The sequence below is a fragment of the Odocoileus virginianus genome, chromosome 9 (assembly GCF_023699985.2).
Source record: "Odocoileus virginianus isolate 20LAN1187 ecotype Illinois chromosome 9, Ovbor_1.2, whole genome shotgun sequence".
Classification (NCBI taxonomy): Eukaryota; Metazoa; Chordata; class Mammalia; order Artiodactyla; family Cervidae; genus Odocoileus; species Odocoileus virginianus.
In genome coordinates this window covers 60202302-60230085 of record NC_069682.1, presented here as the reverse complement: position 1 = coordinate 60230085, position 27784 = coordinate 60202302, and the positions used below count along the sequence as shown (strand labels likewise).

Genomic DNA, 27784 nt, shown 5'->3' with positions numbered 1-27784 from the left:
AGAAACTGGGGGAAATACGAATATATGCACACATTTGCATAAGGCACCACTAGAAATATGAACAAGAAATTAATTTAAGTGATTTCACACAAAAGGAAGGGATATGGGATGGATGAAGCAGAAGGGACAAATACTCTCTCTGTGCATACCTTTTAAAATAGTTTTGACTTTTGAATTATATAAAAAATTTTTTTTTGGCCACACCATGTGTCATACATGGTCTTAACCCCCCCAACCAGAGATCAAACCTGTGCCCCTTGCAGCTCAAGTGCGGACTCCTAACTACTGGACCCACAGGGAAGCCCCTTGAATCATAGAAATATTAATAAATGTATTATTGAGCCAAACAATTTAAATTTAAAGAGATAAAACTATCTTTGCGGATTGTTGGCTCTCTGCCCTGGTATAGGGAGACCCTTCCTCGCACCAGTCATGATTCTTAGAGTAGTCCGTCCGGATTCCATCGTTTGTGACCATTAGGTGCAAGGAGCTGGGGAACACGAAAGGAGAGGAGGTACCAAAGATGAAGAAAATACAACCCCTGTTACCAGGTACTGAAGACCTTCCACAGGCCATGCTCTGTGCTGGCATTTTGTAAAACACAGTTTTAATCCTCCCAATGACCCTTCAAGGGAAATATCATCACTCCTATTTTACAAATAAATTAACCCGTCCAAGTGGCCAGAGCAATTATTTAAACCTAGCTTCTGCCTAGCTCTAAAGTTCTTGCTTTTTCTATGATTCATATTGGGGAATTTACAGATAAGCTGGGTCCCTTTACTCTGGAATTTCCTTTTTTTAAAAAAAAATATTTATTTATTTGGGTGTACCAGGTCTTAGTTGCAGCGTGCTGGATCTTTAGTTGCAGGCTGAGAGATCTAATTCTCTGACCAGGGAACAAACCCGGCTCTCCTGCATTGGGAGATTGGAGTCTTAGCCACTGGATCACCAGGGAAGTCCTTGGAATTCCCTTTCTTGACCAGCTCATTTCCCATTACTTCCCAGGATCAGTCCTACTCCTTGGCCAGCCTGGTCTCCTTTGAGCATGCCATGCGCCTTCCCACCTCCTTTTCTTTGCTAATCTGTTCCTTTAGGCCTTGTCCTGCTCTCTACCAACCAAAATACATTAAGGCCCAGCTCAGCAGCAACCCTCTCCTCCGTGCAGCTTTCAGTAACAAACTGTTACCCCTATTCTCCCAGAGGACCTAGATTGAAGCTCTTTTTAGCTCATGCTTCACCTGGCCACGGTTTACTTGTCTGACTTCCCCATTACACTGCAAACTGCTTGAGGTCAGTCTTATTTATTTCTGTTTCCCCCCACGGGGCCTCAGTTCCTCTGGGTGCTCAGCAGAGCCTGGATAAACTTTGTGCATTCATCCTTCTGCCAAAGGTGGAGCAGTAAGCTAAGCTGAACCCACTGCACACCCAGCTTCCGTTAACTCCGCTTTCTCGGGGTGAGGAGGGACGGGGCCAGGGAGGGAGGGGACTGTCACACGCACAGACGCTCCCTCTCTCGGACGGCCAGGTGCAGCTCCTCCTGCTGTTCCTCCTTCTCGCCCTGAGCAGAGTCGCCCTGCAGCTGGAGCTCCATGTTGGTCCTCCGCAGTCGCCACGCCTCCTGCTCCAGCACCTCCAGCTGCTGCTGCAGCTCCTCCCTGGTCTTCTGCAGGAGCTCTCGCTCCCTGGAAGAAGGAGGCCAGACGTGAGCACAAACCCTGGAACCTAAAAACCCTCCTGGAAGCAGACAGCAGAGGGTCAAAGGAGAGGGGTATCTGCTTCCTTTAAATATCTCATCTTCCCTTTTGAGAAGGAAATTGGTTGTTGTTTCTTTTTTAGTATCTATATATTTGGCTCCAACAGGTCTTAGTTGTAGCACACGGGATCTTTGTTGTGTTGTGTGGATCTTTCGTTGGGGCACATGGACTCTCGGGTTGCCGCGTGTGGGCTCTCTAGTTTCGGTGCTTGGGCTTAGATGCTCTGAGGCATACAGGATCTTAGTTCCCTGACCAGGGATCGAACCCTGGTCCCTTACACCGCAAGGTGGATTTGTAACCACTGGACCACCAGGGAAGTCTCGAAACTGTTTTTTTTTTTCCCCCTAAATCACCACAACGATCCAAAACTGAGTGAGCAGGAGCCAGCAGAATGCAAGGCCAGGCAGTCCTGAGCAGCCCTGGGTCTGCCAACCACACACACACACACAATAGGAATGGGAAAAGGCTGGGTGAGGACTGAGCCCAGGAGGAAGCTGGGGGATGAAGAGCCCCAACTCACCTGCTGAGAGAGTCCACCTCCCCCTGCAGGTCCATCGTCTGCCCTGCCAGGGTGTCCCGCTCCCCTGTGAGCTGCTGCAGCCGCTGTCTCAGGGCTTCCCCCTCTTCCTCCCACTGGAGATGCTGCTGTTGCCAGGAGCTCACAGCTTCCTGGCAGCCTGACAGCTGCTGCCTTAGGTCCTGCGGAGGGAGAGGGACAGAAGGGAGGTGGTGAGCAAGAGGGCAGGGCAGAGCAGGGATGTCAGAAGCCTGGAAGCAGGGCTGGGCAAGGGGGTGGGGACTGGTGTGACCAAGGTAAGTTGTGAATAAAGATGAGACCAGCCGAGGCGACAGAGGATCAGAGGTGACCGGGTTCTGTGGCTCTCAGTCTCAGAGTTCATCATTGTCAAATGTACCACGTGGAAGGTGGGGTTAGTGGTGAGTAGGGCTGGGACCCTTAGAACTGGAGAACACTTACCCACACTCCCCGGGGCTCCACTTTGCACAGTGCAGTGTAAAGTGCATCAAAGTGGAGCATGCCAGTGGCGTGGGGAGTGTGTTGGCTCCCCACCAGCACAGCTGGGGAGACCCAGAGATTCCAAAGGGCACTTCAGGGTATTGACAAAATTCCACATGACAGGTCAATGTAGAGAAAGGGGCAGTCTGGGCTAGGAGGGTACCTGGGGCCCCAGTCAGTTTAGACGCCGGTCCCCACGGCTGAGGAAGAGTATGGGGTTCTTACCTGCAGAGCCTGGCGTCTCTGAGTCAGTACTGAACGCACCAGAGAGACAGCCTTGTCTGGCTGCTGGGAATCAAACCGGGAGGAGAAGCTACCGGGGTCCAACTGCAAGGAGCTCTCGTGACTAGAACTGTGGGCCATACTGTCCTCTTCTTCTACCATGGCCTGAAACCCAACACGGCAGGGTCACCATCCCACTGACCATGAGTAGGATAACTAGAGTCCATGCAGAAGATTCACACTCCAGGCTGGACAAACTGATGTTTTCTTTCTCCTAGGTCCTCTCCCTGGGGGTTGGGAGGAGGGCATCTAAGAGCAAATAAGGTTGGGTTCCTTCAATTCCTCAGATAAACTGTTTACCATTGGTCACCCAAACCCAGGATGAGCACCAGGGCTGGAGCACCCCTTGAACACTCCATGAATAAATGAAGGAAGAAGAGGTTATTGAATCCCGCTGCTGTCTAAGAACTGCACACAGCAGTAAGAACAAGGGCCTGTTTCAGCAGGCAGGGCCAGCTCACAAAAGCTTAGCTTAGGGTTCCAGTTTTCAAACATGCCCAAAGAACTCACCCCCACAAGACCCTCAGTCCAAACTCCCTAAGGTGCACCTGAGAGGACAAGGAGGCCTGGGTAAGGGGAGGCTGGACATGTCACCGTGAACAGGAGGCTGACTGGTACCTGGGTTATATCCTGGATCACTTGCTGTAAAGACAACTTCTCCTCTTGGGCATTCCTACTAAGAGAAGCCTCGTGTTCCATTAATTCTGCATGATTTGTCTCCTGAACAGGGAACAAAATAGAGCCTCTGAGCCAAACTTTCAGAGGAGGATTTATCATTTCAGGCCCCCAAATCAACCAGTCTCCTTCTGTCTCTTCTGTCACCCCCACTTTTCCCCTGACCACACGGGAATGCTAACGCTGTCCTAGGACTCTGCGGACAATGTGATATCATCACTGAGAGTTCAGATTAAGGGATTAAGAGCTCCGAAGTCAGCTGTTCAGATTAGCATTCTTTCTCTGTCACTTTCTAGCCTGGTAACCTTAGGCAACTCCTTCTTTGAGCTTCCTTCTCTTTAAAATGGGAATAATTAACAGCAACTACTTCATAGATTTGTTCCCAGACTTGAACGAAAAAATTGCATGTAAGTTACTCAACACAGTGCCTGTCAAAAAGCAAATGTTCATTAAATGTGAGCTATCATTGGATGAAGGATGGCTGCTGTCTCTGGACAGCAAATGGACTTGTGAGACCTAAGGCCAGAGGGACCTCTAGCCCCAAGGAAGGCCAGTAGTAAATCTGAACTCTCAAAATTTCCCTCCTCCTTGCTTCCCTAGTGGCTCAGAGGTTAAAGCGTCTGCCTGCAATGCGGAAGACCTGGGTTCGATCCCTGGGTTGGGAAGATCCCCTGGAGAAGGAAATGGCAACCCACTCCAGTATTCTTGCCTGGAGAATCCCATGGATGGGGGAGCCTGGTGTGCTACAGTCCACGAGGTCACAAAGAGTCAGACACGACTGAGCGACTTAACTAACTTTCCTATCTTACTGTGCTAGTGAAGACCCAAAGACAAAGATTTGTAGCTATGGGTTTTTTTTTTTTTTTGGCCTATGCAAAATCTGAACCAACATTTGTAAATTGAGAGATTTTTATATGCTGAGAAATTCATAAAAATCTACATTTCTGGCATCTCTCAAAAAGTTAACAAATGGGCCACACCAGCCCCATCCCTATTGCTATTATTGTTCAGTTGCTCAGTCATGTCCAACTCTGTGACCCCATGGACTGCAGCAGGCCAGCCTCCCCTGTCCTTCACTATCTCCTGGAGTTTGTTCAAACTCATGTCTATCGAGTCACTGATGCCATCCAAACATCTCATCCTCTGTCGCTTTCTTCTCCTCCTGCCTTCAGTCTTTTGCAGCATCAGGGTCTTTTCCAATGAGTTGGCGCTTTACATCAGGTGGCCAAAGTATTGGAGCTTCAGCTTCAACATCAGTCCTTCCAATGAATATTCAGGACTGATTTCCTTTAGGATGGACTGGTTTGATCTCCTTGCAGTTCAAGGGACTCTCAGGAGTCTTCTCCAACACCACAGTTCAAAAGCATCAATTCTTCAGTGCTCAGCCTTCTTTATGGTCCAACTCTCACATCCATACATGACTACTGGAAAAACCATAGCTTTGACTAGACGGACCTAAGGCCTCATTCCTACATGGCAATTATTTCTTAAAGTTGAATAGTGGATGCCTCCTCCAGACAGGACAAATATGTCTCAGGGTCCTGCAGTCCTCACTTCTCTTTTTTTCCCTGTGTACTGAGATCAAGTGTCCCATGTTGTACTAAATATGACAATATTGGAAAAATCAGAATTCTTACAGCTGAACCTACTTGACTCATTTATAGTATTTGGGCCCATGAGGACATCTGAATCTGCAAAGTCCTGAACACAATGGAAGCAAAAAGGCATAAGCAAGTTTGCTTCCCAGCTGATCTCAGTTTGGATGAGAAGACTAGGGATGTGCATAGTGGTTCAGGATTCACTTAGAGTCAGAGATACTAAAACTTCTAGAGATGGAAGAAAACGTGGAACCAAGCCAGAGGTTCTGACGTTCAACATAAGAGAATCCCTTTGATAACATCTTTGGCAGATGTTATCATGGACTTCACTCCTTCACAAAGCAGACTGTTCAACTACCAAGCAGCTCCAGCTGCAGCCGAGGTCTACCTCCCAGTAACTTCGAGTCACTGGCAGGGCTTGTGGCCCCCTGGCATACATTAAACAAACCAACTCTCTTCCCTGGTGTCAGTCCTTCAGTTTCGTGAAGGCAGCCATCACGTCTTCCTCAAGCCCTTCTCCACCAGGCTACACACCGCCATGCTCCTCAGGTGTTTCTTGTATGAGTACATTTTGAATCTCTCTACATGTTCCCCTCCACCCCCTCTTACTTGGCCACTGTGCCTCTTCACGTGTGTCCCACTCTCTCAGAAGAGGACATACTGCAAAGTTCCCCTAAGAAAGTAACAGGGACGATGCTGTTGCTGTTAAGTTCCTAAGTCGTGTCTGGCTCTTTATGACTTCATGGACAGTAGTCACCAGTCTCCTCTGTCCATGGAATTTTCCAAGCAAGGATATTGGAGTGGGTTGCCATTTCCTTCTCCAAGGGGATCTTCCTGACCCAGGGATCAAACCCACATCTCCTGCCTGCATTGCCAGGAAGATTCTTTACCACTGAGTCACTTGGGAAGCCCATAGTAGAAAGAGTAGATGGCTAACGTTTATTAATAGGTAAATGAATGAGTTAATTAATTTTCAGATGGAACCAAAATTAATTTTGTCGCTTCAGGGGATTTCATCAAGGAACGTTTAACTGGTATCCTGCACTCTCTGTCCACAAAGGACAGGAACCCACAGGAGCCCACTCCCAACTCCTTGCCAGAACAAAGGATCATGTACCAGGGTCTCCATCGTCTCTCTCAGAGCCTTCACCGTCTTTCCGTAATCTTCATTTTGCTTCTGAGACTGGGTCAGCAGGGCAGAGAGCTCGGCCACCCTGATGAGAAGAGCACAGAGCTGGCACCTGGGCACCCACGGATGTGGACAGCTATGCAGCACACCCCCAGCCCAACACAGACACCCCGCCTGCAGGCTCCCCAGAGCCCCTTGGGCACCCCGGCCCCTGTACTCCCTGAACACATGATGCTATAGCCTTGAACTCAGCGGGGGAAGCCAAATGCCACTCAGACACATGCAGGGATTTACCACATCTCAAGGCTGGAACACGTGTTTGGGGGCCTGAGAGCTGAAGGAAAGCCCTGGCCCAGGCCCCTCCAGGCCCCGCTTGATCTTGAAGTCAAGCACCCTGAAGCCAATGAGAACATCAGAAGTGCCATATGGGATATTTCCAAGGTCCCTCCAGCCCAAGGTTCTAACTCTGATAGAGAAAAAGGAGGGGCAATTTGGGAGAGATTATGGCCAACCTCCCTGATCTTAACCTCAAAGTTTAGGGAAATCACCAGGCCTCTTTATCACCTTTATCCTGGAGTGCCATACTTGGTATTATATGGGTACCTTAACAAATATTTATTGAATGAACTCATCCAGGAGTTTAATTTGTTTCAAAGACTTTGTTTCAAAGTCTTCATAATTTGATTCTGTATCATCTTTAAGAGCCTGAACTCACTGTACAGTCACTCATTTAGTTATTGTATCACTAAATAAGCATTTATTAATTGTCTACTATATGGCAGGTGAAGTGCAAAGCACTAGGTCACACAACTTTACTAAGACATTCTCTGAGCTTTCCAGTGCCTTCACAACCCAACAAAACAAACTGCAATTTGCACACACCACCGATAGGTGGTGACACTACCCTAGCCATGGGGTATAAACTGAACTCTGTCCTGAGAGGATTCAAATAGAGCTCTTTGCTTATGTCCCTGCCCTTCTCATTTTTTTAAAATATAGATTTTATTATAATCCATAAAATAAAAGAGCCTAACCAAAAAAAAGAAAAGAAAAAACTTAAATCATCGATGAAATTAAAAAACGATTAATAAATAATCAATGCAGTTTTAACAAGCAGTTCAAAAGACCATGGTGGGGTACAGTAATGTAACAGGCTATTGAGGTCGTAGAAGAGATGACATTTGAACTATGCCTTAAAGGATAAGGCAGAGAGAGGAGGGAGGGAGGCATTCCAGGCCAAGGCCAGCATCTACAAAGGCAGGGAACGTGGAGGAGCTTGGCTGTTCTGGGAATGGCAAGCAGTTGGGTACAGAGTCACTGCCAGCTCTCTGAGTCAACAGGAGGGAAACCGAGCTGTGAGATAGTCTGAGGGCAGCAACATGGCCCCAGCTGCGGCCCTGGCTTTCACACTAGACCCTCCTCTGGCACATCTCCTTCCCCTCTTGTGGGAGGAGGGCTGTTCAGGTCTCCCCTGCCTGCTTGACTCCCCAAAGGAGTCGACTTTCCCCAAGTGATCCCCTCCTCGGACCCAGCCCATCTCACCGATCCTGAAGCTCTGCCTTCTCCAGATCCCCTTGACTCTTCAGCTGTATTAACTCCTGGCTCCTTTCATGGGCTTCCCTCTCCAGTTCCTGGGTCTTGGCTAGTAGCAGCATCAACTGGGACGGCTCGTTTCCATTCAGTCTCCCAGATCCATCAGACTCCCGAGATGGTGGTACTCCCACAGTCAGGCGCAGGCAAGAGGTCAGCAGGGACCCCGAAAGCCTCGCATGCTCAGCCTTGAGCTCCGTCAGGTCTCTGAGTCCAGGGAAGGAAACAGCAGACTCCGACAGGGATCAGGGACAGGAACGGGCATGTAGACGTCAGGCCCCAGGAAGAGCGGGTCTGGGAAAAACCATCTGAATCCAACAATTTCATCCCTCCCCACCAACTCTCCACCTCTGCCCTCCTCCCACAACCTGACCCCTCCCTTCTAAAGCAGCCCACTGTCACAAATCTAGAGATGGCAGGGGCAAACCTTCTCCTGTCTTATCCCCACACTGACCTGTCAGTGGCTGACTTCATTTCCAGGAAGTGGCGTCGGAAAGTCACCACCTCCCGCCATAGACCCAGAAGGCGACCGTGCTCCCCCTTCAGGTAGCCCTTGAAGAACTGTGTGTTTAGAAACCCAGGTCATATCAAAGGGCAGAGAACATCGTTTGTCAACACAGGAGTCCTGGATCCCTCCCGACTATTGCAGGGAAGGGAAGGAGGGACTTATAGGAGATAGCTTATGAATGGGTGTCTATGTTCCAGTGATGCAGAAGTGTTTAATAAAATTAGCAGAGGGATTCAAGAGGTCAGAGGGCCTGGGATGCTATACAGCCTTCCCTGAGCTAGATTAGAAGAGGATAAACAGTAGCTGCTCAATCAATGAGAGCTATTACCATCATCAGCACAGATTTATAATGAGGATTAAATGACACAACATATATAAATCACCCAATACAAAGCCTGGCACAGAGCAATGGCTCAGGCAACATCAGTTTCCTTTAATTGGATCTGAAAATGTCTTCCCATTCAATTTCAATAGCTGTCTCATTGGCATCTAGCTTGTAGACTTCCAGACGAGGGGAGTCTAAACTTTGAGAGCCATCTAAAATCTGAGCAAGTCATTAATGCGGGAACAGAGCTGCCCTGAGTATCATGCTACCTGCCAGCAAAACCCGGACTGGGTAGGTAAGGACAGAATGAAGCTGACGGCCGGAGCAGGGCTGAGCTGCCAGCAGGAGTGCTAAGGATGGCCAGAGACTTAAACTATAGCTCAGTTCCCATCCAGGTCCTGAAGTTAACCCGTTCCTTCTGGCACCAACCAGGCAGTGCCCAGCATGCAAGCCCTCCTCTCACTGTCCCCGCCCCTTTTCTCTTACCTCCTGCTCCATCTGCCACTGGCTCTCCTTCCTCATGAGCTCATCCCGGGCCCGGCTCCAGTCGACTGTCAACTTTTCCACATCTTCCCGAAGTGCTTTATTCACCACGTCAGCTTTTTCCATGTGCAGCCGAAGCTGGGTGTTCACCTCCGCTAGACTCTCACACCTGCACTGGGGAGGGATAGGAGCAAGTACTAAACAAAGGTCTGAGCCAACCCCCTGGACCTCTTGGAGTAAGATGACAACAACTGGAACTTTCCATTGCCAGGACCTGGAGGGCTAAGACTGAAGTCCTTGGTTCTAAACCATATCAGCCCTCGAGACAGAGGTTTTCCATCAGCCTTCTCCGCCCGCCGGCCAACCACCCAGGCCAGAAAGTTGGGGCCCATCACCTCTGTTGTTCCTCCTCCAATCGGATTAGTAGCTGTTCCAGGTTTGGCTCTTCCACGCTTTCCCACCTTTGAGGGATCGGTCCCTTAGCCAGACAAAAGCAAGCCTTATTTACCTCCACAGAGAACATCCTGAAGACCAAGTCTCTGACGGCCCCTTCTACAGCAGCCCGCTTTTCTAAGTTCACACTTTTATTTTTACTTTTGGCTGCACCGTGCAGCTTGCAGGATCTTAGTTCCCAGATTAGGGATCGAATCTGAGCCGTTGGTAGTCAAAGTGCAGAATTCTAGCCCCTGGACTGCCAGGGAATCCCTCTGCTTTCTTTTTATTTTTCTCCCCTTTGTTAGCAATATGTCTCTTTTCTCAATCACTGCATCCTGCAAGTAAACCCATTGTATATCTCTCTACAACTGTGAACCAGTGACTTCTCATGAAAGACAGCAGTTGGTAGTGAAAAGAACTTTTGAGTTAAGAAGCATAAGATACAGCTTCCAGGGACCTCCCTGGCAGTCCAGTGGTTAAGATTTTGCCTTCCACTGTTGGGGGTGCGGGTTCGATCTCTGGCTGGGGAGTTAAGATCCCATATACCTCACAGCCAGAAAACTAAAAATGGAAGCAATATTGTAACAACATCAATAAAGACTTAAAAAAATGTGTTTTAATCTTAAAAAAAAAATAAACAAAATACATCTTTCACTAATGGCCTTGGCTTCTATTATACAAATCTTTGGACTTTGGGAAGTTATAGCTTCTCTGATCCACAAGGTTTTCAGCTCCAAAGTGAGGGTGATATCATTCCCCTGAGAAAACTGCTTTGCAGGTAAAGTGACATAATTCTATGACAATGCCTAAGGGTGCCTACACAATGCCTATAGATCGGTACACGCTAAGTCTCGGTCCTTTCCCTCCTCTGAGAGAACTCTTCTGAGAGTAATGTAAGATGGTGCTGAGGGGAGCTAGAACAAAGGCAGATGGGTTTTTGAAAGGCAATTCTATCCTGCCCACTGCACAAATAAATCCATCTGCCACAAATACGTCGTTTTTTTTTTTTTTTTCCAAGCCTGTGAGGCACACATCTCTCCACAACAGATAAACACTGACACCTTCTGGAGGAAAAATGCATCTCTTCTCTCAGATTCCAAACTCCTTCCAATATGGTTCAGATGGTAAAGAATCGCCTGCAGTGCAGGAGACCTGGGTTCAATCCCTGGGTCGGGAAGATCCCCTGGGAATGGCTACCTGCCCCAGTATTCTTGCCTGGAGAATTCCAAGGACAGAGAAGCCTGGCAGGCTACAGTCCATGGGGTCACAAAGAGTTGGACACAACTGAGTGACTTTCACTTTATTTCACTTCCAATCTGATAACCTTAAGTTTCCTAAAGTTGCGTTTTGCCCTTAGAGAGTTCTGGGCTGGAGTCTGTTGGGGCAGGAAAAGCCAGGTCCCATGAAGGTATCTGATAAAGTTCTCGGGGATTTCCCTGGCGCTCCAGTGGCTAAGCCTCTGTGCTCCCAATGCAGGGGGCCTGGTTTGATCCCTGGTTGGGGAACTAGATCCCACATGCCTCAACTAAGAGTTCGAATGCCACAACTGAAAGATCCTGCATGCTGTAACTAAAGATTCCCCATGCCGCAATTTAAAAAAAGAAAAAGATCCTGTGTGCCACCTAAATGCAGTGCAGCCAAATAAATATTATAAAAATGTTTTTATTATTAAAATATTAAACATTTTAAAATTTTTCCAAATATTAAAAAAAAGGCCAAAAAAAATCTCTCAGGAGCTGACAAAAGGGCCGCTTCTACCAAACACCGCCTTACCTCTCCCCAGCCTCCCTCAGTCAGCAAACAGGGCCTAACCACACTCCCTGAGGGCCCGTGAGGAGCACAGAACAGTCTCACTCACCCCGGTGGCTTCCAGTCGCTTCTCTAGCTCCTGGCACCAGCTCCGGTACTGTAACACCTGAGGCAAACAGAGAAGGACACGGCAATGGGCCTGGCTGGTACCCATGGCCCAAAGCAGAGGTCCCCCCAAGGTCATGGGCAAACCCCTCGGTGAATAAGGGGCTGGGTGATGGGAGTGAGGTGAGGCTGTAACATCTTACAGCTTCTGTTTGGTCATTTAATAATACGTTCTCTGCAGCTCTTATTATTGGAGAAGCAAGAAGTTCGTGGGCTCGGGAACTGGCAAACCTAAGGTCAGGTCCTATTCTAGGAGAGCAAAGCTAGATGACTGACAGAAGCCCCGTGAAGGGTGTCTTTGAAAGGATGCAGTCGGCAGCCAGTGGAGACGTGGAGCATCACAGGAGAGCTGTTTAGGCATTGCCACCGTGCGGCTCTGGGCTCGTCCATCTCAGCCCCCAGCCCTGGGGTCCTCCTCTTCCCCTTCCTGAGAGGGCAGCTGCCTCACCTTGGCCTGCAGCTTCCTCACGAGAGCCGCTTGCCTCTGCTGGGCCTCCTGGGAGCTCTTCAGCTTCCTCCATGAGGCTGCCTGGTTCTCGGCCATCTGCTGCTGCAGCGCCAGCACTTGCTCTTCCAGCACCAGCTGCAGGGACTGGGGCTTCATATTGTTCAACCCAGGGCCCCCTGTCTCCATGGGGGCCCCTGACAGCAAGCCCACCGGCCCCTAAGCAGCCAGAGGCTGTTCACTCCCAGAGCGGTCTCTGAGCATCGCTGGGTCACTTGGACCTCCTCTTGAGCTGGTGACCAAAGCACATGTTGGAGTTGAGAGAACTGTCTAGATGACTCACAAGTATTCAGCAAATACTCATTAAGTCTGGACTGGACTTGGATTGGACAAAGTAAATAGGTTCTTTTACTACAGGACTCCTCAGAGCTTTTAAAATATTAAGATGGACCTAATCTCTACAGGGGGGGCCATGGTGAGTGGCCATTCCCCAAAGTTAATGGACCACGACACAAGGACTGTGTCTCCTGGCATGCCTTCTGAAACTCTGCACCCGACCAAAAGCTCCTAGTTTATCAGTGCATCGCTCATGCCTGGCGCAGTGCCTAATAAACATCTGCTGAATGGACCACCGAAGGTGCTTTCAGGCTAGCTGGGGGATGGGTATAATTACAATACAGTGTGGTCTGTGCAACAGTAATAGATCACAGGATAGTATGGGAAGACAACAGATGGGCACGTAACCCAATGTGGGGGACTGTGAGGTGTGAATATCATCATCGTTTCATGCCTGCTAAGTCGCTTCAGTCGTGTCTGACTCTTTGCGACCCCATGAACTATAGACTGCTAGGCTCCTCTATCTATGGGATTCTCTAGGCAAGAATACTGGTGTGGGCTGCCATGAGCTCCTCCAGGGGATCTTCCCGATCATTGTTAATACTTGTTAAGTGCTTCTAGGGGTCAGTCACTTTATTGAGTGCCTTACACACACTATGTCATTTTGGCATCACAAGAATCTCAAAACCCTCCTAAGACACTTAAACATTGGTACTACTTTAACTCTTCATATGTGGATGAGGACACTGAGGCTTATAAAGGTTAAGCCTTAGTTAAGAAACTAGAAAGATTAAACAATTTGTCCTAGTTCATACAGTTGACGTTTGGTTGACTAGGGATTTGAACAAGAATTCTGACTCTCTGAAACAGACTAGCAGGCATTTTGGGCAGGGGATCCAAAATAGAGAGGGAAGAAGGAACCAGCCTCAGGAGGATGGAGGAGGAGCAAACCCACCTCACCTACCAGGAGCTGGGCCAGAACCAGGCAATGGCGGCCAGCGAGGGAGGCCAGTCTAACCAATGACTTCAGAGAGAGCCAGGAGAGGGGGGAGGCAAGATGATCAAGAAGAGTTTGGGGTGCTCATCCAAGTTCTGTCTCTAATGAGCTCTGTGACCTGAAGCAGGCTAGTTTCCTTTCCTCATCAAAAAATAAGGGCAGGGAAAAAGAAAAAAAAAAAAGAGGCACCCAGCTCCATGACTTCTGAGTTTCTCAGTCCTCTAAAACACCTAGCGCTGGCGGGGGTAGAGTTCTCTCATTTTATCAGCCCTGAGATACCCATCAGGAGGCCTGAGGAATATCTGTATTTCTAACTACCTATCAAGAAAAAGGTCTACTAGAGCTGCCTATTTGGCAACATCAGTCTCCTAATCTGAAGAAAATGGCATATACAGAAAATGCAAATATACACTTGCATATACAGTGGGAGTTTCAGGGCCCCAAGTCCCTTTAATGCACAAAACTGTTGATTTCCTACCAACGCTACCTTCTATCAGGTTCTTCCAGATTTATTCAGGAATAATTAATCACTTTTATATGCTTTTAAATTTATATTTAACACACAGAGAGAATGTCCATGTTTTATCTTATTACCTATCTTTTCCACTAATTTGTGAGTTCCTGATAAGGCAAGAGCTGACTAATTCATTTTGGTCCTTAGCCACCAGGGTTTCCCAGGTGGTGCTAGTGGTAAAAAAAACTGCCTGCCAACGCAGGAGACAAAAGAAACATGGGTTCAATCCCTGGGTCAGGGAAGATCCTTTGGAGGAGGGCATGGCAACCCAATCTAGTATTCTTGCCTGGAGAATCCCATGGACAGAGGAGCCTGGCGGGCTAGTCGACAGGGCCGCGCCAAGGCGGACACAACTGGAGTGACTTAGCACATACACAGGTTGTCAACAATTCATAATGAAGAAATGCATGTGGGCCTCACTCCCGGCAGATCTAAACCCTTAGCTAGAGGTTACAAAGTGGACTGCTGGTTCTTTTCGATCAGAGTGTGGCCTGTACAATGGTTTTTAAGAATTCAAATTAGATGCCAACAGTTACCATTGGGAAAATACATACAGAAGTTCATATTTCTGGTTCCTTTGGAAAATCAGAGTATCCAGTGACCCCTGACATTCATTCCTACAAGGCCACAACCGGCTGCAGTGAAACAGCATCTGTCCCCTTTAGATAAGGCATGCTCTTCAGTTCAACCTCAGTCTTGGGCCCCTGCCTGGCTTTGCCTCTCTCTCATATACTGATAGCAGATTTCAGTTGTCATGTCATTCTACTTGTGCTACTGTTTTTCTTACAGCAGAGTTAGAGAGGAATACTCAGCTTCCTAATTTACATCACCTCCTGGGCAAGTGCAGACAGCTGAGTTTGTAGTGATTCTACTAGACAGCAAGGAAACAGCATAACGTAGGGAGAGCAGAGTGGTACCAATAACAGCTTAGGGGCACCAGAACCCACGCTGCCTCTTCCTGGCTGACCAGCTCGGTGCTGTGCTGTGCTTAGTCGTGTTTGACTCTTAGCAACCCCCTGGACTGTAGCCCGCCAGGCCTCTCTGTCCATGGGGATGCTCCAGGCAAGAATACTGGAGTGGGCTGCCATGCCCTCCTCCAGGGGATCCTCCGCACCTAGGGACTGAACCGAAGTCTCTTGCACTGCGGGCAGATTCTTTACTATCTGAGCCGCCAGGGAAGCTGAGCTCTCCCTTTCTGCACTTCCCTCCCGCCAACCCACCATGGCTGTGAAAAGCTGTCTCAACCTGTCTCTTCTGGTTGGAGGCACAAACCTGCTGGGAATGGCTCTTACTGCCAACACCAAGAGCAGCTCTGAGTTGCTTCAAGGGACCGGAAGAGCCTTTTCTCTCCTAACACTTGTGGGGGCTGGGCCAGGCTTCTGCAGAGTCTCAGAGGCCCTCAAGACTCCCTTACCCTCCTCCTTTGAAACCCTTCCCTCAAAGCATTAGGCTGATCCATACGAAATTGCCAATATTTGCCCTTTTTAACCTATAGAAGATAATTTCATGTAATTCAACCTAATACTATTATATGTTGTATATATTTATAATATAATTTACTTATGTATATTATACAAGCCTAATTTGTAAGCAGCTCTCCCATAGTTTCTGGAATTCTCCTATTAAATCTTCTTTTAGAATAAGGATATTGTTAAAGTATATACACTATTTTAGAAAATGACAGTAACACTTCAATAAAGAAATGAAAAAAAAAAAGAAATGGAATTATATTAGAATTATATGATTATTTTACTTTAGCAGATAACTAAAAAATTTACAGCTATTTAAAAATTTAGTCCTGCCCTCTCCTTTTACACATAAGGAAAGTGAGGCTTATGGAGATGAAGTGACTTCATTTTGATCATATTTTATTTATATGCCCCATTTACCTCAAAAAATGACTTGACATTGTAGCAAATATACCCTACTAATGTTAAGATGTTACTAATGAAGGAAATCGGGTGCAAGGTATATAGGAACTTGCTGTACTATGTAATTTTTCTGTAAATCTAAAATTGTTTCCCCAAAATAAAGTTTATTTTAAAAATGATTTGAACAATTTTATGATTAACTCAACCACCACCAATTTTTTTCCCCCACTAAAACAAGAGTAAAAAGATGGAGGGAACAGAGAAAAACTACCTCAGGAGTTTTTCTGAAATTGAGATTTAGTTTGGAGCTTCCTCAAGACACAGTTCAGCACCTTTTACTAACACACTGTCAGATTAGCCAGTGAATAAGTAAACTAGCATAGCTCCAAAAGAAAGGTAGGTTTCAATGTCCCCCAGGAAAGGAAAAGGTCAGTAGTTGGCAACAGGTAACAGGCTGAATTGCATTCAGTGAGACAATGGATGTTGGTGTGCTTTGTAAACCGGAAATCATTGGATAGATGTCATCATTACTGCAGGTAAAGGAAAAAGATTCCCTTCTTTCATAACTTATCCTATAAACACTCATGAATTCCAGCTTAGTATCAGATAACTGGCCACAATGATACAGAAATAAATAAGGCTAACTTCCGACTTTTGCTAGGAACCAGACGAGGAAGGGCAGTGACCTCTGAACCTAGCGTGAAGAGTAACATAAATTATATTTTGTCTTCTCTCATCTAGATTCTTTCAAAACATGATTTAAACAAACTTGAAATAGAGGCAATGCCACCTAAACTTGGAATACAGATGAAAATGTTAGGAAGACTAAGTTGAGGACTGGTATTATTAAATAGGATTTGTCGCTTAAAGCAAAAAGTAAAAACACTCAAGGCATAGACATTTTATTTCCTGAGCAAAGAAACTATATATATTTGTCTGCAGAGACAATCTGTTCCTTATTCCAGAAGAAAAAAAGAAATTAGCATATAGCTCCTTATACAAATCACATATGTGGGGGCTCTCTCTCTGTCCTCCCACCTCTAAGGCTTTTCCCTTTAGTCTCCTCTGCTGGTTCCTCCTCATCTCCCCACCATCTAAAGGCTGGAGGCCACATGCCATATGGCATGCCCCCAAAAGTAAAACAAAATAAATTAAAAAAAAAAAAAAAAAAAAGAAAACTGAAATAGTGACTGATTAGGCCATTTAGAACCCTCCAATGGCTAAAGAGTAAAAACCACAATCACTGTATTGGCTTACCTCGTCCTAAGTTTTTGATCCCTGCCTCCAATTGTTTTAATTCCATTTCTTACTCCTCTCCCCTTTGCTCACATCCCTCCAGCCACACAGCCCTCCTTGCTGGACCTGCTCAGAACACACCAAGCCACACACTCATCTAGGGCATCTTCTAGTTATTTTCATGATTGGCTCCCTTGCCACCTTCAGGTCTTTGTTCAAATGTCACCTTCGCAGTAAACTGTTCCCTAGCCACTCTATATAAAATACCAACACTCCTCCACACACACAGGTATTTTTCTTTCTTTTTTTTAAATTGCCATACTATGTGCTATGTGTGAATCTCTTAGTACCCAGATCAGATAAAGGAACCTGTGGCCTCTTCAGTGAAAACTCGGAGTCTTGAACACTGGACTATCAGGAAAGTCCCTGGTATTTTTCTACTTAGCTTACCAGGCTTTACATGTCCCTATCTGAGTATTATGTGTAATATAGCTAACACAATGCAAATTTCCCAAGAGCAAGAATATTGTTTTATTGACTGCTGTATTCTCAGCTCCTGGTATATAGCAGGTACTCTTTAGGCATTTGACTAAATGAATGAATATAGGAACTCTAGGTAACACGATTCATATCAAAGGTCTTGCAAAATGCTGATAGTTCTATAACCTTCTAAAAGAAAAAAATGAACAACAAAAAAGAAAGAGATTGTGTAGTCTGTATAGCACTTAACTCCCTCACAACAATTGTTTGCAATCTTCATAAAAAAAGAAACCCTTTGAGAAGAAATTACTGCCTTCATTTAATGGACAAGAAAACTAGGCTCAAAACACAGAAGGAATATAACTGGTCAGTGGCAGAAGAGATACTGAGCCCCAATCCGCTTCCAAGGGCTTCCCAGGTGGAGCAGTAAAGGATTCGCCTGCCAAGACAGGACGTGGAAGAGACACAGGTTTGATCCCTGGGTCAGGAAGATCCCTTGGAGGAGGAAATGGCAACTCATTCCAGTATTCTTGCCCGGAGAATTCCATGGACAGAAGAGCCTGGTGGGCTACAGTCCATGGGGTGGCAAAGAGTCAGACAGGACTGAGCATGCACACATGCAGGCAATCTGCTTCCAACTCTATGCCCTTCCCTTACATCATGCCTCCCCTAAGTCATGAAACATGAAATCACCATTCTGTGAGGGGCACTTCCTAAAGGATGTGAAATAATGAGTCCTAGGTCTTCAGCTGTTTGATGGAAAAGGACCAACGAAAGGCAGTATGTCCAGCAGCAGTTTCTAGCATTGGTTTGGTCATGAACTCACTCAATTTTTCTTTCTAAGCCTTCTCATGTGCATCATAACTCTGGCCTCCATAATTCATAGGCCTAATGTAAACACCAATTCGACAGACATTTACCAAACCCAAACACAGTCTAGGAATTATCACATGCTCTGGGGAGGGATAGCCTAGAATTCATATCCCAGCTTCACTCACTTTATTCTTTGTGGGACTTCAGGCAAACTGATTTAAGAGGACCTTAGTTTCGTCATGCATACGATGTGAAGCTATAGAACCCACCTTATGGAAATTGCTCTGACGATTGAATGGGCCCTTACAGGTAATGCATTTAGTAGCACCTTTGTGACTATTCAGTAAATATTAGCTATTATTATGATCACGTGCTAGACCCTGGGATACAGCTGAAAAGGCAAGGCAAAACGCCACAAACAGTGCACGGCTGTAAAAGAGGAGCAGGAAAAGCTAACTCGGTGCGATGTGTGCAAGAACCCAGCAGCGAGCTTACTGCGACTGCAGAAAGCGGTTAGAAAGATTTCCAGGGAAGTGATATTTAAGTTGGGTCGCGAAGAATGAGAGTTACAGAGTGGAGCTGGCAGGTAGGACTGGACTGTCGGACAGATCACATGCAAAGCCCCAAGTGCAAAGGAAGCCGCTAAATCCTGGGATCCGGCAGCGGGACGCGCAGGAGAGCGCAGCGCCGCGTCTGACCACTTCGGGCTCGGGAAGATCCCTTTCTGCGCGCACTGGAGCCCAAAGTGGTGGCGGCAACAGGACGCGGACGCACCCGCCTAGGACAGGTCCCAGCCCCTCTGTGGGCCTCAGGTTCCTCCCGAGGAATCGGAGGCCGCTGGCCAAACGAGATTCCCTAAGGCGCCCTGGGCGGGCCGATCAGTGGGCCTCGGACCGTTAACCCGGTACCTCCCGCCTGCCCTTGAGGCCCCCACCTCACCACGCTCGGCTCCTGCAGATTCCCAAGGTGCTTCTGAGTGCCGGAGCCGCCGAAGCCTCAGCTAAGGCCGGGCCGGGGGCGGGGGCCCACCTAGGGGCTGGAGCGTAGGCCCCGCCCCCCCAAACTCCCGCCCTTTCGGAGGGCGCCGCCCCGCCTGGAAGCGTGCCTACGAGCGGACTGCGCCGCCTGGGGGGGCCTCCGCCATGTTGAGTACTGGCAGCGGATTTACAAGAGTGGCCCAAAAAGAAAAAGGAGATCCTATTAAGCGATGATGTTAAGATTCCCTCGCCCTAAGTGGGGACAGCTAGGGTTTCTGGATTCCAGCAAGGGAAGTTTTGGTAACAGAAATAAACTTGCCCTCAATCATACCCCTTTTGGCTTCGGGGTTACACAGTGCGCATGTGTAAGAGCGCCGACTCTACGTGCGCATGCGCACTGTCCCACCCACAAACCCGAGTGCAATTAACAAGTGCCTGAAGGATAAGCCAACCCGCTGCTGCGTTGCTATGAAACCTTTCCTTAAGAACCGGAAGCGCCAAGCCCCTTCAGGCAACACAACATTCACACCGTAGTTGCTCAATGTGATTTGAGCACGCATGGCATTGCACAGGGTTTCTTTTTGATTGAATATCCTGCATCCGTTCGGAAAAATGCAGTTTGCTTGATTTTCTGCGTTAGTCTGACTTTGTAGAAGACTCTAGAAGCGTTATTCCCATAAGTTTTGTGCATAAAGAATCAGTGCACTTTTCTAGCATTGTAAAATTCCATTTACTTGTCTCTCTTCTCCATTCAGTGGTTGTAAATTTGTATGTGTGTGTTAGTAGCTCAGTCGTGTCCTACTCTGAGTCTTGGTAGCCCACCAGGATCCTCTGATCATGGGATTCTCCAGGCAAGAATACTGGAGTGGGTTGCCATTCCCTTCTCCAGGGGATCTTCCCTACCCAGGGATCGAACAGGTCTCCCACATTGCAGGCAGATTCTTTACCATCTCAGCCTCCAGGACTTGGAAATTTTTAGTTGGAGTTAAAAAAAAATAACTGGGGAACTTATTATAATGCAGACTCTTGGAATCTACCACTAGAGTCAGTGTTGTGAGGGAAGAAGAGATCCCAAACGTTTGACAGAAAGATGCAAAGACTCAGTTGTGTGGGAATCAACACTGGGGAGATATTCCCATAACAGGTTGTGTGAAAGTGTTCACTACAATATTTGGAATGGTATACACATTAACTTAAGGGTTTTTGCACACACTTTTGCCATCTCCTAGATCAGTTTACCCCAAACTTTTGGATTAGCTGATAACTTCTTCAGGTCTCAAATGATAATTTTTCAGCTAGATCATGCTTCTTCCCTGATCATGCTATTTAAAGTAATACCGTATCATTTTCTATCACAGTTCTCTTTTCACTGTACTTTTTACTTGTTTTGGTTTACCTATTATTTTTCTCCCTCAGGTAGCCCTAGGGGTAAAGAACCCGCCTGCCAATGCAGGAGATGTTAAGAGACTAGGGTTCCATCCCTGGGTGGGGAAGATCCCCTGGAGGAGGGCATGGCAATCCACTCCAGTATTCTTGCCTGGAGAATCAACTGGACAGAGGTACCCTGTTGGGGTACAGTTCATAGGGTCGCAAAGAGTGCAACAAGACTGAAGCGAATTAGCATTCACGCCCTTGAAAGTTTAAGCTTCATGAGAGTAGGAGACTGACTTATTCCTAGCATTTAACAAAGAGCCTGACACATCAGTTCAGTTCAGTTCAGTCACTCAGTCGTGTCCAACTCTTTGCAACCCCATGAATCGCAGCATGCCAGGCCTCCCTGTCCATCACCAACTCCCAGAGTTTACTCAAACTCATGCCCATCGAGTCGGTGATGCCATCCAGCCATCTCATCCTCTGTCGTCCCCTTCTCCTCCTGCCCCCAATCCCTCCTAGCATCAGGGTCTTTTCCAACGAGTCAACTCTTAGCATGAGGTGGCCAAAGTATTGGAGTTTCAGCTTCGGCATCAGTCCTTCCAATGAACACCCAGGACTGATCTCCTTTAGGATGGACTGGTTGGATCTCCTTGCAGTCCAAGGGACTCTCAAGAGTCTTCCCCAACACCAAAGTTCAAAAGCACCAATTTTTCGGCGCTCAGCTTTCTTCACAGTCCAACTCTCACATCCATACATGACCACTGGAAAAACCATAGCCTTGACCAGACGGAACTTTGTTGGCAAAGTAATGTCTCTGCTTTTTAATATGCTATCTAGGTTGGTCATAACTTTTCTTCCAATGAGTAAGCATCTTTTAATTTCATGGCTGCAGTCACCATCCGCAGTGATTTTGGAGCCCCAAAAAATAAAGTCTGACACTGTTTCCACTGTCTCCCCATCTATTTCCCATGAGGTGATGGGACCAGATGCCATGATCTTAGTTTTCTGAATGTTAAGCTTTAAGCCAACTTTTTCACTCTCCTCTTTCACTTTCATCAAGAGGCTTTTCAGTTCCTCTTCACTCTCTGACATAAGGGTGGTGTCATCTGCATATCTGAGGTTATTGATATTTCTCCCAGCAATCTTGATTCCAGCTTGTGCTTCTTCCAGCCCAGCGTTTCTCATGATGTACTCTGCATATAAGTTAAATAAGCAGGGTGACAATATACAGCCTTGACTTACTTCTTTTCCTATGTGGAACCAGTCTGTTGTTCCATGTCTGATTCTAACTGTTGCTTCCTGACCTGCATATAGGTTTCTCAAGAGGCAGGTCAGGTGGTCTAGTATTCCCACCTCTTTCAGAATTTTCCACAGTTTATTGTGATCCACACAGTCAAAGGCTTTGGCCTAGTCAATAAAGTGGAAATAGATGTTTTTCTGGAACTCTCTTGCTTTTTCGATGATCCAGCAGATATTGGCAATTTGATCTCTGGTTCCTCTGCCTTTTCTTTTTTTTTTTTCCATTTATTTTTATTAGTTGGAGGCTAATTACTTTACATCATTACAGTAGTTTTTGTCATACATTGAAATGAATTAGCCATGGTCCTCTGCCTTTTCTAAAGCCAGCTTGAACATCTGGAAGTTCTCATTCACGTATCGCTGAAGCCTGGCTTGGAGAATTTTGAGCATTACTTTACTAGCATGTGAGATGAGTGCAATTGTGTGGTAGTTTGAGCATTCTTTGGGATTGCCTTTCTTAGGGATTAGAATGAAAACGGACCTTTTCCAGTCCTGTGGCCACTGCTGAGTTTTCCAAATTTGCTGGCATATTGAGTGCAGCACTTTCACAGCATCATCTTTTAGGATTTGAAATAGCTCAACTGGAATTCCATACATCCACTAGCTTTGTTCGTAGTGATGCTTTCTAAGACCCACTTGACTTCACACTCCAGGAAGTCTAGCTCTAGGTGAGTGATCACACCATTGTGATTATTTGGCTCGGGAAGATCTTTTTTGTACAGTTCTTCTGTGTATTCTTGCCACCTCTTAATATCTTCTGCTTCTGTTAGGTCCATACCATTTCTGTCCTTTATCGAACCCATCTTTGCCTGAAATATTCCCTTGATATCCCTAATTTTCTTGAAGAGATCTCTAGTCTTTCCCATTCTGTTGTTTTCCTCTATTTCTTTGCATTGATCGCTGAGGAAGGCTTTCTTATTTCTCCTGGATATTCTTTGGAAATCTGCATTCAAATGGGAATATCTTTCCTTTTCTCCTTTGCTTTTAGCTTCTCTTCATTTCACAGCTATTTGTAAGTCTTCCTCAGACAACCATTTTGCCTTTTTGCATTTCTTTTCCATGGGGATGGTCTTGATCCCTGTCTCCTGTACAATGTCACGAACCTCCGTCCATAGTTCATCAGGCTCTCTGTCTATCAGATCTAGTCCCTTAAATCTATTTCTCACTTCCACTGTATAGTCATAAAGGATTTTATTTAGGTCATACCTGAATGGTCTAGTGGTTTTCCCTACTTTCTTCAGTTTAAGTCTGAATTTGGCAATAAGGAGTTCATGATCTGAGCCACAGTCAGCTCCTGGTCTTGTTTTTGCTGACTGTATAGAGCTTCTCCATCTTTGGCTGCAAAGAATATAATCAGTCTGATTTCAGTGTTGACCATCTGCTGATGTCCATGTGTAGAGTCTTCTCTTGTGTTGTTGGAAGAAAGTGTTTGCTATGACCAGTGCGTTCTCTTGGCAAAACTCTATTAGTTTTGCCCTGCTTCATTCTGTACTCCAAGGCCAAACTTGCCTGTTACTCCAGGTGTTTCTTGACTTTCTACTTTTGCATTCCAGTCCCCTATAATGAAAAGGACATCTTTTTTGGTGCTAAATAAGCATCCATGGAATGAATGAATGAAGTCAGCTTCAGTGTTACAAAGATTAATGACATAAAACCCACCAACAAACCACAGGATACACTTTAAGACCAAGAAGAATAAACATAGGTTTCAGACTATCCAAACATAACAATAAAGGACAAATGGAGTAGAGAAGTATTAAAACCAGGGCTTCCCAGGTGGCGCTAGTGGTAAAGAACCAGCCTGCCAATGCAGGAGACATGAGAGACGCGGGCTCCATCCCTGGGTCGGGAAAATCCCCTGGAGGAGGGCATGGAAACCCACTCTAGTGTTCTTGACTGGAGAATCCCATGGGGTGGTCCACATGGTCTCAAAGAGTCAGATGCAACTGACACAAATTTAGCATGCATGCACAGGATTAAAACCAAACAGTAATCTTTGATTTTTGCAAAAGGAAATTCGTTAGTTCACTCTCCTATTCATTTACTCATTCACCCAGTAAACATTCTAAATATCTATTTTGTGCTAGCACTGGATAATAATACAATCTATTAACAGCAAGTTGGAAATTGTATTAAAACATAATAAGATGGTACAAGTGGGCCAGAACAGAAAGTGTAGTTAGCTGATGTAGGAGAGTGGGTTACATGCCCCTTAGAGATTCTGTAGGCTTTGAGAGTACATCAGCGTTCAACTATCCTACGAAGTGCCAAGAACATTTGGAACAGAAAAACAGGTGTTCAGGGAGTTCCCTCATGGTCCAGTGGTTGGTATTCCACGATTCCCCTGCAGGGGGCCTGGGTTCGACCTCTGATCAAGGAGCAAGGATCCCACAAGACACATACTAAGACTGGGAAAACAAAAACAAAAACAAAAACTGTTCATCTGCAACACTTGAATTGCTTGGGATACAAGAGCCCTGTAGGCAAAGACTTAATCCAGCCACAATTAGAGCCTGGCCATGTTCAAACCTGTCTGATAAACTACAATGGGGGGAGGCCTCAAAGGAGGCTGGATTGGACAGAGAGATAACAAACCAGTTGAAAGAAAAACAACTCTGGTACCCTCCAAGTGAACTGGGGTTCTTCCTTTGTGCCCTAAATTCCATCTCTGGGGACATGCTTTATAATATAACCCTTTTCCAGGGCTATAATGTGGATCCTGAACCCCAGACTTGCTCATTATTTATAGATATTCCCCCTACCCCATGCCAAGAGGATGACTGGACTGATTGACTTTCTTTCTTTTTAAAATTATATATGTGAACTTTCAAAGTGAGGGGTTAAAAAAAACACATAGTCTAAAATCTATTTTAAAGTTCTTTAAAAAAAAATTATTTATTTGGCTGCACCGGGTCTCGATTGGGGCACATGGGATCTTTGATTTTCATTGTGGCATGTGGGATCAAGTTCCTTGACAAGGGATCAAACCCAGGCCCCCCGCATTGGGAGCACAGAGTCTTAGCCACTGGACTACCAGAAAAATCCTTGTTGCAAAGTTCTTAAATCCTTTATCTAAGGTGTCAAGAGAATGGAGGATAGAGAATTTGTGTGGAGACATTTCTGGCTCTGAGTCCTCACCCTTCTTGGGGAAGATGTAATTGCTCAAAACAAGTGATTGGAAAAGAGGAGTTCTAAGAGGGTTTGAGGTACCACATACAAGCCATTGCAACTGGAGAGCATGATGACTGGATCTACCTCCTGCTCAGGAAATCTATCAACAAGAGACAAGCCTGCTAACTGCTTTGGCGGCAGACCCAGGAGAGTGCTGCTATATTGGGGTTATCCTACTCTCCCAGAATGCCAGATGCAGGCTAAGTAAAAGAGAGCCTCCATAGGCCTATCCCGGGTCCTCTTCAGCAGAGCCTCCTAGAGGAATAAAGGGACTCCAGATGTAAGAAGACAAATGACCACTGATAGGTAGAGGCCTCTGCTAAGAGGAGTGCAGGAGAGTGGTCCGGCGGGGAACCCCTGGAGAACCTATAAAAGCTCCCCATGATGTTTTGTTGATGGACAGGAACAGCTGTAAACATCTGCCAAATCCAGAAAGTCAGCTATGACACTAACTCAAAGAAGACTTTTCCCATCCCTTTCTCCACTTTCCTTTCCATGTCAACAGCCTGAGTGACTAAGGTGGGCTGAGGATAACAGAGGAGGAAAGTTGAAAAACAAAACAAAAACTAACAAACTCTCAATAATTTCCCCTCTTTCTCACTGCAAGCTAACTGCCTGAAGCAGCGCTGGAGGCACCAAAAGAATATTACACCTTGTGGGACTTCCCCGATGGTGCAGTGGGTTGGAATCCACCTGCCAATGCAAGGGACACAGGTTCAATCCCTGGTCCGGGAAGATCCCTCATGCTGCAGAGCAGCTAGGCCTGTGCATCACATCTGCTGAGCCTATGTGCCTCGAGCCTGTGCTCCGCAACAAGAGAAGCCACCACAATGAGAAGCCGCAGCATTGAAACAAAGAGGAGCCCCTGCTCTCTGCAACAGAGAAAGCCAGGCAAAGCAACGAAGACTCAGCACAACCAAAATAAATAAATAATTTTTTAAAAAGAATATTGCATCTTATAGTAGATTGTGAACAACTTGCGGCTTTCCATCGGAGTCCATTCATTTATCATTAAACAAAATATTGATTAAGCACCTACAATGTGTCAACTCCTATGCTAGACACTAGGAGAAACTGAAAGAATAATAACACATGGACTCTGCCTAAAGCCTCAGTCCACGGACTCACATGAAGACTGGTGGGTAATGTATATTTCACAATATACAGTATACACGATATACTACAGGGTGCTAAATTCTATAAAAAAAGGAGTGGCTGACTTTGTAGAGGTGGTGACATTATAACCTGATTATGAAGGATAAATCTGCTGAGCAGACAAAGATAGGAAGCGTGTTCCAGGTAGTGTGCATGAAAGAGTAATATGCAAGAGCATGGATTATTGGGGAGTACTGGGGGTTTCCTCTGGGCACGCTTCTGGCTGATTCTGCCACTAGGTTGGATCTTAAGAGTCTCCTTGGATTTATAATTAGATAATAATACAGTCCTCTTCATCAGATGGGTATTTTCTCCTCAGTCCTGACCCTGTCTCAGTGGGCAGGTCTCATTCCAGTCCTTTCCCTTTTCATTGACCAAGGCAAGCTCTACGTATCCACTCAAGCTTGACATTTCTGGATGTGGGTGCCATCTGCTCACCATCATTCAGAGCTTGGGCAGTAAAAGCATGAACAGGGACAGATCCCATAGGTCCTTTGCAGGGGACACAGGTTCAATCCCTTGTCTGAGAAGATGCCACATGCCACAGGGCAACCAAGCCCATGTGCCACATCTACTAAGCCCACATGCCACAACTAGAGAAAGCCTGATCACAGCAGTGAAGACCCAGTGCAGCCAAAAATAAATAAATAAATAAATTTAAATGAGCCTGTAATTATATTCTAACCTGAGACTCTATCTGCTGCTTCAGGTGATACGGCAATTAAAACTCTAAGAATCTGGACAGGAACCAAGAGGAACATGGCAGGAAGAACACTGGACTTGGAGGCAGACACACTCCCCTGGGTTTGAACTTCTGGGATCTGCCTTGTGTCTGGAGCAACCCACCTTCCCTCTCTGAGCCTCAAGTTCCTTTCCTGGCAATGGGGATAATAACACTTACCTATTAGAGTGAAAAGTGGGAGATATAAGTAGACAAAGGGAAGGAGGAGTGAGAAGAGTCTAGCAAGAATCCTAGGTTTCTGAGCTCAAGAATAGCAATAGGTTTCCAGGTCCCAAACTATTAATAGTGGTTACCTCTAGGGAAAGAGATCGGAGAGTGGCTTCTTTTAATTTAACAAACTTTGGTGTTGTCTCAATTTTATTTATTTTTTTTACAAAGAGCATGATTTAAGTTTGTAATTGTATATTCAGTACAGGTGTTATTTTTCAATAAAAAGGTTTTTTCAAAGCTTATATTGCACAGAAAGTCATCCAGGAGGGACTTCCCTGGTGGTCCAGTTGTTAAGACTTTGCCTTCTAATGCATGGGATATGGATTTGATCTCTGGTCAGGGAGCTACAATCCCACATGCCAAAACATAAAACAGAAGCAATATTGTAACAAATTCAATAAATATTTTTTTTTAATTTTAAAAAAGAAAGAAACAAAGTCATCCAAGAGACTTTAA

The 27784-nt window shown here is 46.1% G+C and overlaps 1 protein-coding gene across 5 annotated transcripts in view; it reads right to left on the bottom strand.

The window, feature by feature from the left end:
• CEP250 (centrosomal protein 250) overlaps positions 1-19459 on the bottom strand; it is a 47177-nt gene extending 27718 nt beyond the window's left edge. The window contains exons 1-12 of one of the 5 annotated variants that reach the window (XM_020894019.2): positions 19335-19459; positions 12157-12445; positions 11653-11709; positions 9755-9837; positions 9363-9528; positions 8498-8604; positions 7996-8250; positions 6442-6538; positions 3670-3771; positions 2995-3156; positions 2275-2453; positions 1500-1682 (exon numbers count right to left, since the gene is read on the bottom strand). In XM_020894019.2, the coding sequence (XP_020749678.2) occupies positions 1500-1682; positions 2275-2453; positions 2995-3156; positions 3670-3771; positions 6442-6538; positions 7996-8250; positions 8498-8604; positions 9363-9528; positions 9755-9837; positions 11653-11709; positions 12157-12342 (1577 nt within the window). In that variant the 5' untranslated portion in view covers positions 12343-12445; positions 19335-19459. Of the gene's footprint in view, positions 1-1499; positions 1683-2274; positions 2454-2994; positions 3157-3669; positions 3772-6441; positions 6539-7995; positions 8251-8497; positions 8605-9362; positions 9534-9754; positions 9838-11652; positions 11710-12156; positions 12446-19334 lie in introns of those variants that run through there. The other 4 variants (XM_020894020.2, XM_020894023.2, XM_020894024.2 and 1 more) reach the window with 4 other exon arrangements.
• Between the last annotated feature and the right edge of the window lie 8325 nt (positions 19460-27784).